The 13350-nt window shown below is 37.3% G+C and overlaps 1 protein-coding gene across 1 annotated transcript; it reads left to right on the top strand.

Annotated features, from left to right (window-relative positions):
• The first annotated feature begins 2193 nt into the window (after nucleotides 1-2193).
• LOC115974796 lies at nucleotides 2194-6760 on the top strand. The gene is made up of 4 exons (XM_031095315.1): nucleotides 2194-2617; nucleotides 5975-6124; nucleotides 6239-6353; nucleotides 6643-6760. The coding sequence occupies exons 1-3, from the start codon at nucleotides 2384-2386 to the stop codon at nucleotides 6314-6316; spliced, it is 462 nt and encodes a 153-aa protein (XP_030951175.1). The 5' UTR covers nucleotides 2194-2383; the 3' UTR covers nucleotides 6317-6353; nucleotides 6643-6760.
• Nucleotides 6761-13350: the final 6590 nt, after the last annotated feature.

Below are 13350 nucleotides of genomic sequence, written 5' to 3'. Positions count from 1 at the left end.
CGTGAATGAGAGAATTTTTACCTTGACGGAGAGATTAGAACACTCAAAGAGAAAGAGAGAGATTGAGAGTGCTTAGTATATATATATATATATATATATATATATATATATAGAGGAAACATCCCAAAGAGAGAGGGATTTCTTTTTCTATTTGGTTTTGAATTTTACTTTGATATGTTTTTTTTTTTAATCCAAAGTTTTTTTTTTTTTTTTTTTTTAATCCTAATCCTAATGTGTGTCTTTCTAATATTGCAATTTGCCCATATTTCAACTCTCATTTATTGTCCTCCATGGCCCCAGGCATTCACTATTATTTTAATTTTAATTTTTTTTTCCTTGTTTTAGTTTATCTCTTCCACGGTTCCACCTATTTCCTCCTTTTTTGTCTTATCATATTTCATTCTACTTTATCTTTTAATCAAAATTCTGTATTATCCTCTTTCGATGGCTACACATTTGTCAAAAAGTAGATTTGAATGCTTCACGTCTTTTACTGAGGAGTCTAGTTTCAACTTTCACATGAAAAAGTGAGAAAAACAATAAGAGAGAGAGGGAGGGAGAAAGTATAGAAGAAGATGCAGAGCAAAACACGCCGATGGATGCCGGTGAAAACGAAGAAGAAGTAATCTGAAAGCAAAGAAAAAACAAAAATAAGAGAGAGACCAAAAATCTAAAATCATCACAGACACTGTTAGATCAATCTAACCAAAATAACCAAATCTAAATTTGTCTATTCAGAATACCTTTACCAATTCTGGTTGTGGGATGCTGGTCTATGCTTGCTTGACGGTTGTAGTGCCCTCAAATTTCTGACTCTTTTTTCTCTCCTTACGCCTTATGTTTTCTTCTCAATGACAAATTTTTGTTTTAATATATATATAATGTAGTTAGTTAGTTACTAAAAATTGAATCAACAAATTGAAAAAGCACAATTGTTCAAGTTAATATCTTGTGAAACGAATTGAACTAAACGGTAAGTTAAAATCCCAAAAGAAACAATTGTTCATTATTTTTAAATGCAGACGTGTCAATAATTGATGTAGCCACATGGTGCAATGAGGTGCGGTCAACAAAAAGTCAAACGTTTCGGCTATTAGTTATTATATAGATAAATTTATTATTATTTTAGGGAAGAACAGTAATTATGATGAAACATCGATTGAATTGTAATTATAAATAAAAATAATAATTGAATTATATATTGTTAAAACTATAGATAAACTCTTCTATCTTTTCACTCTCCAAAAAAAAAAAAAAAAAACTTTTCTATCTTTTAATAATAATAACAATAATAAAAATCTTCTCAAAAAAAGAAGAAGCAATAGATAAACTCAATTTTTAGGCAAAGAATAGAGAAACCAAATATATATATAAAATAAAATAATTACTTTAAAATATTGTAGATAAATTCCGTTCCGAATAAGAATTAAAAAAAAGGACAAAAATCGAAAAAGCGAAGAAGTTTCGTTCACCCTTAACAAATCGAATTTCTCTTGTATTACCTACGGCTACCGCATTCAGCGGTAATAACTAGCTAGTAGTTTTGATGAGCTTGCGTGAGAGCTCAGTTCTGACTTCTGATGAGAGCGAATGAGAAGTAATTCAACTTGTGATTTATGTCTATGACTATGACTATGGCCCAGAATGTTGTGCACCAGGACTGATCTAACAACACCTCCAACAATGACAATTTTTTTTAAATATATAACAAGAATTGTGCTATCTAATTCAAAGCTTCCATGTCCAAATTTCGCATTTAACATGTGTTTCCAAGCTAAATTTCAATCTTGTTAAGGACCACAACTTAAATCCAACGGAGCTGCATCCTTGTCCTTTTGTCAGTCAAACTTTGATTTTCGTTTCCGTTTCGTGCTGGTTTTTGTTTATTTATTTTTTAATTTTAAAAATGTCGCTTTAATAAATAGCCAATAGTATGTGACGGAACTGAGAGTTTGGGCCAAACAAGCCCAGTTTTCATTTTCATTTCAACGTTCGCGTTACTCGACTTGAGGGTCACACTTCGCTTGCTCCTCAAAACTTGCACATCTTTTCCAAGAAAAACCAATACTTGTACCATTTTTCTTTTTCTCTTGGTCCAAACAAGGAGCGGCCTATTTTTTTATTTTTTATTCCTTCTGTCTTTTAACAATAATAAAATAAAATATGCTTTATTATTTTTATTTTTTGGATAAATTTCGAGGCGATTAAAATTTAATGAATCCTGACCATCTACTCCTATAATAATATTAATCTTATTATTTTGATCTATCTTCTCCGCTAGTTTTCTTCTTTAAAAACGAGGGAACTTTCTTTAGCTCAACGCACAAACCAATCTCCAAAATTTTGTTTATCTCTTAGTAAAAGTAAAAACAAAAGAGAAGAAATGACGACGAACAGTATGTGTTGTAGTAGGCTTGTGATTGCACCGAAACCAATTGACAATAGAATCCTCGTATCGCCGATTGGTATTCGGGTGTTTGTACCTCATGGTACAACCACTACTGCAAGGCCCACCTCGAGTTCTAGGGTTTGTGTTGTTCGGGCTTCAATGGTGGACTCCTATGAGAGCTCCTTCGATTTCGTTAAGCGCATGGAGAAAGCCTGGTTAATCTCTCAGGTTCTTATTTATTGTCTCTTTATTGAATTGTTCGAATAAAGTTGTGTTTGGTTGCATGGAATTTGGATTTGGTTGATTGGCATAATAGATGAAATTCTGGGCAACACGAAGAGCAGCTTTAGGAAACTTAAGAAGTTTGAGTAATCTGAAATTTATTTCTGTTTTGACAGTTTAAGCAAAATCCTCATAAGAAGGAACTACCTAATTTGTAACAGGAGGACACAAATCTTACTACCTAGTACTAGTACTAGTAGTGTATTGTGGGTCTGTCTGGCTCTGTGTTTAAATAGGACTTTAAGCCACAAAAAATAGATATTTAAGGAGTCCTTAAAGGTTAAAGCTGAAATTTGGAGTTTTTTTTAGGGGAAACTCTAAAATTCACTGTTTATACTTTATAAATTTAGGACTTTAAAGCACCATTCACTACAATTTGCCAAATACTCAAAAGTCAAAACACTAAAAACAACATTTCAAATAAAGCTATATTTAGCAAAAACACTACTGTTAAAGCTCTACTTCCTATAGTAATGCCAAATAGTAGACTCTTCAGTACCATTCACTACAATTTCAGCCCTACCAAAAACTCTACCATTCACTACAATTTAAGCTCTTTGTTGGTTATATTAATTACCATATCTAAATTGTTTAGTAATGACTATAAATTTATAATGGTAGACTCTTCAGTACCTAGTTTTTTTTTTGATAAGTTTCTTCAGTACCTAGTTGAGCAACTATGTGGTGGCAGTATCTAGTTTGGGAGTTCAATGCTAAATATAACAAAGCTTATGTTTACTGTGAATTATCATCTATAAGGAAGGTACTGAACAAGGGTACATAGACTAAGGATTTAGGAAACTTACATACACATTCAATCTTTATGGTAAAGAGTCCTATTTAAAGTCTGTTCCTCTCCACCCCCTCCTTAGAATTCCCTATTTTTGGTATATATTATAGTATTTGTGAGCATTGATAACAACAGGTGCATCTAGAGATTTGCATAGATGCCATTTACGTCTTGATACATGGTGAAAAATAACAATTATTCATACATTTCGCCTATGTTTACTGATTTGAATCACAGTATCACAGAATTTTATCCTCTAAGAGTGTATTATTATTAAGAATTTCTTTTTTGGAAGTCGTGTTCCTATTTTTTCTTTGGTGAGCAGTTGTTGCTTCATGGATGAGGTGTTTAGCTTACTTGTGGAATCCATCCCTAGTGCAATCAATGCATGGCAAAAAGTGCTTGTTAGTCATACTTTATAATTCCATGATTGAATCAATAATATTGGTAGAAGAGACTTAATTGCTATGTACATAAATGTCATACTTAGTGCATAAAACTCCCACTTTTGTGGGGTCTAAGAGAGGTGATTGATAGGCAGCCTTACCTCCAAATTTTCTTTAGATAGGTTGATTCCCGGACTCGAACCTACGACCTATCACTTTTGATGGAAGGCACTTGCCACCACACTGAGGCCCGATGGAAGGCACCTAGCTTTACATGCATGTTTTAAATTTTCAATATCTTTTGTTTCCTCAAACCTAGCTTGATGTGAAAATTTTGAACAATGTTTGAAATTTTTGGGGAGTAAATACTTTCAATCCTTTTGGATATTTCCCAAAAAAAAAAAAAAAAAAAAAAAATTTCATCCATTTGGAGGGAGGAATGTACCCCAACAATGAAATATTAGGTGGACCAATGACATAAAGATAGAAACAGAGCATATGGTACGTGCTTTCTACATGTATTTTTCTGTCTGTTAGGTCACTCATTGATGGTGCAATTCCTAGACTTATCAGCATTATTATGATAGTTACTATTTTGGTAGAGGGAGAAGATAAGAAGAAAGGGGGATGGGGGAAGCTTGCAAATTTTTAGCCATGTCTACAAATAGGGGTGGAACCAGGAGCCAGGAATATAAGACTGGTTTTTGTGTGTGTTTTACTGAAAGTTTCCTTGAATATAAGGGAAACTTAAAGCATTTCAAGAGGTTTGGCCCCCCTCATCCCCGAGGTCCGTTGTAGTACCGCCCCTGCCTACAAATGTTTTTAGATCTTTACGATTGGCCTTTCAGATTTCCTTCAGCACTCCAATCATAATAGTTTGTTTGTCTAAGTTTAGAAAGTCAATATTTGGATTAATTTGATGCTCCATAGTGCTTCGTCGACGCATAATATAATCATACTTTGAGATTAATCTGACGGTGCATATAAGATTTTTTGGTTTACAAAATTGCTTTGGATTACTCAACATTAATTATGCATCTGATAAGCCAGTATATCAAAAGATAAAAAGAACATCAATGCAATCCTCTATTCTTTTACTTTTTTATTTTATTTTTTAAATTAACAAATTTTATTAAGGAAAAAAAGGCATAGCCCAAGTGCACAGGAAGTATACAATAGGTAAACCCACAATTAAACTCTAAACTTGCAATGCCTCTTTTCCATGAGTATTTTTTCTTGTTTCTGTGTATAATATGCATACATAATGGAGCTGTTATTTCCATGGGGACTAAATATACACAGGTCCAAACAGGAGTCATATTTTCATAGTTCAAAGCTACAGATTGTTCTATGCATATTTGTATGATTGTTTGTTAGAGCTTTGCCTCTCTAAAGTGTGATAAATGGCTTTTTGGTGTTCTAATTTTCTATTCATTTTAAACTTGAGATCAATGTAATCTTTTTGTTAGGATTATAAATTCTGCAATCTTCCCTGATTTACATGGTTTATGGATTTTTATATGATTGGTGTATTTATTAGATGAATTGCTATTTCTAAGTTACCAGTGTAATATGCTTGCTTTCTTGGGTGATTACAATTTGATTTTATGCTTGTGGCATTTGGTGGCCATGGCATTGTTTATGTATGTTGTTCTGCCATAGTCATTTAAAGGTACAGTAATATTCTTGTTCTTAGAAGAACTTCTGCTCTTCTGATGATCTATACCACAAAAAGGCTCTTGGGATATCCTTTGTAAGTTTGTACTTAAAACATTTTCTAGGAAATGGTTCCAGAAAATTCCATCTTTCATTGTAATGTTTGAGCTTCTTCTTGTAAAAGAAGAAAAAATAAAATAAAATAATAGAGAGAGAAACCATTTTGTTTTGTGCCGGAGAGAAACATGGAGTAGGTTTTGGGACAAATTTGGTCTATGAAAACTAAAACCTTGTAGAAGATTTGAATTACTTCCCTGTACACTTTCCGAGTTGCAGAAAGATATTTTGTTGGAAGAGTGCAATTTACTTTATTTATTATGGGCTGCTACTTTTGTGCAACTGGCTTGATGTTAAGCCTAATCTGCATATTGATTGTTTCCCTGTTTCTCCAATGTTTCATGCTACTTTCAGCAACCCAGACCAATTAATTGTACTTCTTGCAACTCAAACGGACATGTTGAATGCAAATGGTGTGGGGGTACAGGCTTCTTTATTCTTGGGGATAACATGCTCTGCCAAGTCCCTTCAAGAAACTCCAGTTGTGTTATTTGTTCTGGAAAGGTAAATATATCTACAAGGCCTTCAATCTAGAACTAGTATAATTCCTTTGTTTTCAATGCACAAACTCTACAAAAGCTGTATGATTGACCCTTTATAATGCCATGGTACTTCCAGGGATCAATGTGTTGCTCTGATTGTAAGGGAACAGGCTTTCGTGCCAAGTGGTTAGGAGAGCCTCCTATTTCCAAGTAGCAGTATTGCTTCTCAGTTGGTGAAAAGATCCATAAAGGTTGAAAAAGATTTTAAGTGACATACATTCATTTTCAGATATATTCTCTCATTTATTCCTGTATTTGTGGTCAAGTAACGATATTCTTAACCTCTTTTACTCCATGCTACAAGTTACTCACTTGTTCTTATGAAGTCACTCTTGTCTTATCAAAAGAACATTAGCCTTTATCATAAATTCATTTCAATTCTTATAATGTACAAGCAAAAAGTTTTATGATTTTTTTTTTTTTTTTTTTTTTTTTTTTTTGTGTGAAAAACTGCTGACACGGAGGTTTTTTTTACTTCAGTATGTTAGCAGTAGCACCAAGGCAATTGCCAATTAACTTGTAGTGTTGTCTTAACTAAATGGGCGCCGATGTATGTCAAATTGCTTTTTGATATGTAACATGATGTTTGGAAGTGCAATTTTCTTCTCAAGAATATATATGGTGTTGAAGGATAATGCTGGGTCATGCACAGCATAGTTATACATTCATGGTAACTTCTGAGATCTCTCTTTATCTAATGGTATGAGATGGATTTCTCAACATTTTTGTTTCTTTGTTTTGTACTTTCTTCCCTTCCATAAGTACTATGTAAATCTTTTTGTGAATGAACATGGCCTCTATACTTGATATCCCTTCACTGATTCTTTCATAACTGAATATGTCTTCTTTTCTGATTTAAGATATTCGATTATGACAATGTATATAGTTCCTTCGGATTGGACCTACTCTAATTTTCAATCAGATAATGGACAGTAATAGCTTGCGAACGTAACAAGCAATAGAAAATAGCGAGGTAACATAGCTGATCATGACTATAGTTATCCAGTTTGGGTGAGTTGGGATTTTCATGCCACATTCCAATTCCTGGGTCAGAACCAGAGGTAAAAGCATAAAGATTTAAATCCATCAATGCTCCTTGAAAGAAAGCCTCGTGCTCGCTTGAACTTTTAGCTAAATCGACTATAGAGCTTCTCCCTGATTAGGATCCTCTCCATTTTAAAGAAAATGGATACAATCTACTTCATAAATTATTTATTTTTTTGATAAGGTACTTCATAATTAATTTTTAGTTTTCAAGAAACTAAGCCTATATATGTCACATCATTTAAAATTTCTGAAATAATGAACAATGATTCATTTTAAATGATGTGCCACTTCACAATTATTTTTTATTTTTTATTTTTTGGCTGAGAAACACTTAAGACTCTTTGAGAAGTAAATCTTTCTTGTTTTTTGAACTTGAAAAAGTAAATCTTGACTATTATATAGCGTACTCTATCCATGATTATTTTCCTCTCACCTGCACACACATGTACAGCATCTTTTTCTCACCTGTTTTCAAGATGACTTCTTCGTCATAGATCTTTCTTGAAAAGTGTTAATGCTCATTTTGGGAACTCTAGTAGAAAGAAGACGTCCAGCAACATGGGCAGAAAAGACTTAGTAAGTGAATAGAAAAACCATTAAGTTCAAGTGGTAGGAATAATGGATCACAAACCCATAAAATAAACAAGTGGGCATTGAGGAAGCAAATGGGCCTAAAAGAGCTCGGAGAGAAAGAAGCAGCAAACCCATGGGCAGTATGTGATATAAAAAAGTGAAAATGGGTCACAGCAAGCCTGAAGTAATGCAAACAAAGAAAATAAAGGGTTGATGGCAAGCCCATGAGCCCCAAGGATGAGGGATAAGGTAATTGGACCGGAGAAGTCCAAAGAAGTTAAATAAAAATCCATGGGAATGCAGAGTCAGGGAAAGGGCTAAGGAAGCCCAATGAAAGCAAATTGGTCAAGGATGCCCAAGAAGAAACAAATGGGACGTAGGAGCCCGCAAGTAATGTAATAAAAGGACCAATGACCATACTAAGTCATTGGGAGAAGAATAAACGACAGGCCCAAAGAGGTCCAGTAGGAATGGCAGAGTGGTATGGCAGGAAATGATAGCAAGGCTATGAAAAGAGTAAAATAGTAGGTTGAAAGAAGGAAAGCCCATAATCTAGCAAAGCCTAGCCCCCAAAGGAAGCAAGGCATAGAGGATAGGAGATTAGAAATCAACCCACGCCATAAGAAGCCAAAAATGATCAGTAGAATGAGTTGACAAGCCTCCAGATCACGGCAAACGCAGCAGGCAAGCTTTGAACATACATAGAAGTGAAGCATGCGCAAGGCCCAGACATCACCAGCCTGTACCCAGCCAATATAGGACGTGGTGAGGTCATGAGTCAGAGGTAAAAGGGCATGGTCTGGCGGTGGAGAGAGGGGCAAACCTATTCTAGGGTTCCTGCTCAGGCTTTTTTGGGGGAAATGTCCTACTGGGATGACATACCGCCCAAAAGAAGGAAGGATGAGTGGGAACCACTATGTGCATGCTATGAGGGATAGAAAGAGAACGCACCCACACCGTAACAGGTAGGAGGGCCACGGCAGATAAACAAACAAAATAGTCTTTTTTGTCTAGTAATGGGAGGTGGCACAGCTAGCACAGGTAAGTGGTAATGACTGAACAACTGATGAACCAGTAGTGGTCAGCAAGGACAACCATACCAAACAAAGGTAGTTAAAGGCTAAAATAGTAAAAATCAGTCACAGTAAGCACTATAAAAAGGGCCATTGCCATGCACAAAGGGGGGGGGGGGATCATGATCAAGGCAATAGTAATCTCTAGGAGTAAATCATAATACAGGAGAAAGCACTAAGAAAGGAAGAGGGAAAAACAGAGAATTTAGAATGGCAGATATGCACCAATAGGTTGGTCTCTTCTCTCCCTTTAAAGCTCTGCTCTTTATCGAAGAAAAAGGATCCTCATTGAACATAAACCATTTAGGCCCATTCCTTCAAAGCAATTAATTTCTTTTTCCTGGGAGATTAATTGCATTGAGGAAGTGGTTTTCCTTCTCGGTTTCAGCTCCATAGTGTTACTTGACGTGGCAGATTGATTTTCCCTCCTTAATCCAAGAATCCCATTATTATTATTTCCCCATTTATTTATGTTACTTTTTTGTGTACGGGGATACTTCTTGTCACTCCCTTTTATTTATTCTGTCTAGTATTCCTTGTTTTATCTTTATTATATCTGCCTATTATAACTTACCTGTAGCAGCTTTGCCTGCTATGGGTATGTGATCAAAGTCTGGCAAGAGGGGCATAGTTTGTGCATAAGCCGAACCAAAGTGAGTTACAGTTGGACTGATTTTAACTCCCTTACTCAGAACACTTGGGCCTAGTACCGCAGGAGATAGCCCAACCCAACATTGTAAAAAAGGCCCACTACATTAAATTAGCGACTCCATTGGGGAGTTGGGAAACAAATAGGGGCGGAATACAGAAGCCCTCACAAATGATATCCCAAAATCCAGGACGACGTGAAACATGAGTGCCATGCCCTCACAAGCAGAATCCAGGCCAACAATGCCTCATCAACAGCAGCCTAACCAGACAGAAGGTGCCAACAGAATGGGGGCTGAACCCCAACCACAGCCAAGAATCCCCACAAACAATGCCAACGTCTTCATTGAAGTGTTGCAATCGCTGCAGCACTCGTAGTAACAAATGATGGAAGAAATTTGTCAGCTGAAAACAGACAAAACAAAAGAGAAAGGGAACTAGCATGTCCCAGAGCATGCGGTAGACAAAGAGGAGACACCAGCAGGAGGTGTCCCACAGAATATGGACCAACGTTTTATCATTATGGCTGAAGTAGTAGCCCTCCTGGAATAGGAGAGGGCCAAAGCACCTAAGGAAAGATTCTAAATCACTATGTGACTGGGCATACACCTGGTACATTGGCCTAAAGCCAGGATCAATCCCAACTTGGGATGACATGGTGGACGTATTTTGCACTAAATACTTCCACGGGGAAGAAACAGTAACGCTTGCAACCTTGCAAGCAACCAAGTAAAGAAATGAAGAGGATTTAATGAAATATATCAAAAGGTTCAGGGACATAGTACTCGACTGCTATGATCATTGTGAAGAAAGAACGTTGGTGGAAATGTGTATGACAAACATGATCAGGGAGTACAGGGTAGTCCTAGAAAACTTAGAAATCCCCTAGTTTGCACAGTTGTTGCAAAAGGCCAAAAAGACTGCCCAGTCGGTGAAACCAAGTTCCGACAAGAGGAACGCTCTGCAGGCTATGGTAGCATCCACTGGTGAGCGAAGAAGGAAGACTGATGGAAGGGAATATGATACTCCCCTACCAATACCATGCACCCCAAAAGAGTTAGACGTGCTGCTAGACAAGTGGATAGCAAATGGAGTCTTTAACCCTAATAAAGTTTCTAGAGAACCCACGGAGGAAGAGCGGAGGGACCCAGGTTTCTGTAGTTTGCACAACTACGTACAACATCCTACTACAGAATGTTGGGCGCTCTGCAGATTGGTACACCGCAGGATCAAAGAATGGACTCTAGAACTATCCTAACAGGAAGTCCAAAGAAACCCACTCCTAAACCACAAAGGGAAGGGTGTAGCAACGGTAGTAATTTGTGTAGATCCAGGGGAGGACAAAGAGGAGAATCCAGCCCTACTTGGTAGATACAGGTGCTTCTATAAATCTCATTCCATTGAGCACTTTACAAGCAGTATGAATTTCCATAAAAAAGATTCAGGGATGCCCAATGGAAGTGACAGGGTTTGGCGGAAGGGGCGAATACATCGCAGGCCATATCCAGCTGTGGTTAAAGGTGGGCCCCATAGCTTCCTTAGCTTGGTTCCACATGGTGAAGACAGAAGTCTCATATTATGTGCTTTTGGGGAGGCCATGGTTGCACAAACACCGATTGGTCTTGTTCACCTATCACCAGTGCGTGAAGGGAAGATTAAATGGCAAGATGATATGCATAACGGCAAATCAATCGCCATTCGAGCAGACGGAAGCCCATCTAGTAGAAACTATGTTCTACGACCAATGGGCACCATCTGGGGAAAGCTCAGTATCAAAAGCACAAGACACTTTTGTACCTAAGCGGGAAGACATCCAAAGTGACCCAGAACCTGATTTAAGGGAGTTGCTATCACAAAAGAAGAAAAGGAAGGAAGCACCCGCCGTAGAATTAGATGACACACTGCAATGTGTTAGGGTCCGAGGCTCTGACAGCAGGACTGTGTACAAATTATGAAGACGCGCGGGGCCCACGTGTGGAATACAAGCGGGTGCCACCCAAGAGTGGCAGCACAAAAGTTTGGCATGTTACGTGGCTCAAGAAAGTTCGGAGGAAGAGGGTAATAAAGAGAAAGATGAAGAAGTTGTGGCAGAAAAAGATGTACAAGTTGTAGCAGAAGAAGAGCTGGAAGAAGTTGACCTGGGGTCTAGCTCACAAGAACCAACGCCTATCTCAATTAGTGCAAGTTTGACAGAAAAGGAAAAATTAGAACTGATACTGCTGTTGAAAGAGTTCAAAGACGTCTTCGCATGGGATTACAGTGAAATGTCAGGGTTAGATCCCAGGCCAATGGTGCATGCGTTGAATGTGGACCCAGAGGCCAAGCCAGTAGCCCAGCCTGCTGGGATATTCCACACTAAGATAGAAGGGTAAATAGTCAAGGAGGTACAGAAATTGCTGGCCGCATGATTTATTAAGCCTATTTAACACCTGCGCTGGCTATATAACATAGTGTTAATGATGAAGAAGAACGGGCAGATAAGATGTTGTGTAGATTTCAAAAATCTCAACAGAACCTATTCGAAAGACGAGTTCTCATTGCCAAACATGGATTTACTAATAGATTTTACAGTAGGAAGCGCCGTGTTTTCATTCATGGACGGATTCAATGGGTACAATCAGATCAGAATGACACCAAGGGATGCAGCTTTCAAAACACCCATGGGAAACTTCTACTACACTGTGATGCCTTTCAGGTTGAAAAACGCAGGTGCAACTTATCAACGAGCAATGACGGCCATATTTCACAACATGATGCATCAAGAACTAGAGGACTATGTGGATGACATAGTGGTAAAATCAAGGAGGAGAGAGGAACACTTCCATGTGTTGAGAAAGGTATTCGAGAGGTGTAGAGCTTTCAAACTAAGAATAAACTCTCTCAAGTGTGCATTTGGAGTGTCCTCTGGGAAATTCTTGGGCTTCCTAGTTCACAGCAAGAGAATAGATGTGGACCCGGCCAAAGCCACGGAAGTTGGCAACAACTAAGGCTCATGGAGAGGATTTAGTATCCAAAAGTTCAAAACTTTCATCCAAATAGAAGTCTCAAGCTCTTGCTGTCCGTGATTGAAACTTTCTAACCTAACTAATTTGGCCTCTAAAGTAGGGTTGGCCCCCATTGGATAGCCTTGCTGGTAGCCACTAAGTGCAGCCTCCAAGGGCCTGCAATGGCTAGGGAAGAACAACCAATGAGGCTTAGTCAATTTATTTCCTCAATTATGTAAAAAGCAAGCTAACCCACTTCCTAAGCAAAAGCAAACAAAACAAAAACACGAGCTTAGCACCTAGGGGGTCCAAAGCCTCTTCCATTAACCAAAAACCAGCCCTTATCAGCACCCTAAACTCAATGTAGAAGGCTCCCATGATCTCAAAAGCAACCTAATCATGTTTAAGTCTTAGAGTTGAAATTTTAGAGAAAAAGCCCAGTCAACCAGTAAGTAGTTACACTATTTGGAGACTTAGGGTTGAAAGTACTGGTATAGAGGAGTCTTTATCTCTTTCTCTTACAATTTCTCTCAATTTCCTCTTCTTGCTGTTTGCAAAAAAGGTTTTAGACTTAGTATTTTAAGAAATATTTTGGATTTCATTTATTATAATTTTGATTTGTCTCTTTCTTGAACACCATTAGCCTTTATTCCTCATACATTTGGAATTTTGGACTTGAGCTTCCGAAAAAAGAAAAAACAAAGAATTTAAAGAATCCGAGGGGATATTTGGGCTCATTCTTGCATTTTCGACCCTTTGTCACAAAACATTCTCTACAACTTTAAAATGTTTGTTTTTCTTCCCTAAATTTTTCAAAATGTTTTACTTTATATCCTTCTATCTATGTTCGTTAGTTTATATCC

Source organism: Quercus lobata, chromosome 2 (genome assembly GCF_001633185.2).
Source record: "Quercus lobata isolate SW786 chromosome 2, ValleyOak3.0 Primary Assembly, whole genome shotgun sequence".
Taxonomy (NCBI): domain Eukaryota; kingdom Viridiplantae; phylum Streptophyta; class Magnoliopsida; order Fagales; family Fagaceae; genus Quercus; species Quercus lobata.
Note: the sequence above shows the minus strand (reverse complement) of the source record. Positions and strands in the feature narration are given on the sequence as shown.

What these genes read in the sequence shown, in the direction of transcription:
- LOC115974796 (XM_031095315.1), top strand. Translation starts at nt 2,384, where the DNA reads ATGACGACGAACAGTATGTGTTGTAGTAGGCTTGTGATTGCACCGAAA. An exon ending in AAGCCTGGTTAATCTCTCAG is followed by an intron (nt 2,618 to 5,974) that starts GTTCTTATTTAT and finishes TGCTACTTTCAG; the next exon opens with CAACCCAGACCAATTAATTG. An exon ending in GTGTTATTTGTTCTGGAAAG is followed by an intron (nt 6,125 to 6,238) that starts GTAAATATATCT and finishes TGGTACTTCCAG; the next exon opens with GGATCAATGTGTTGCTCTGA.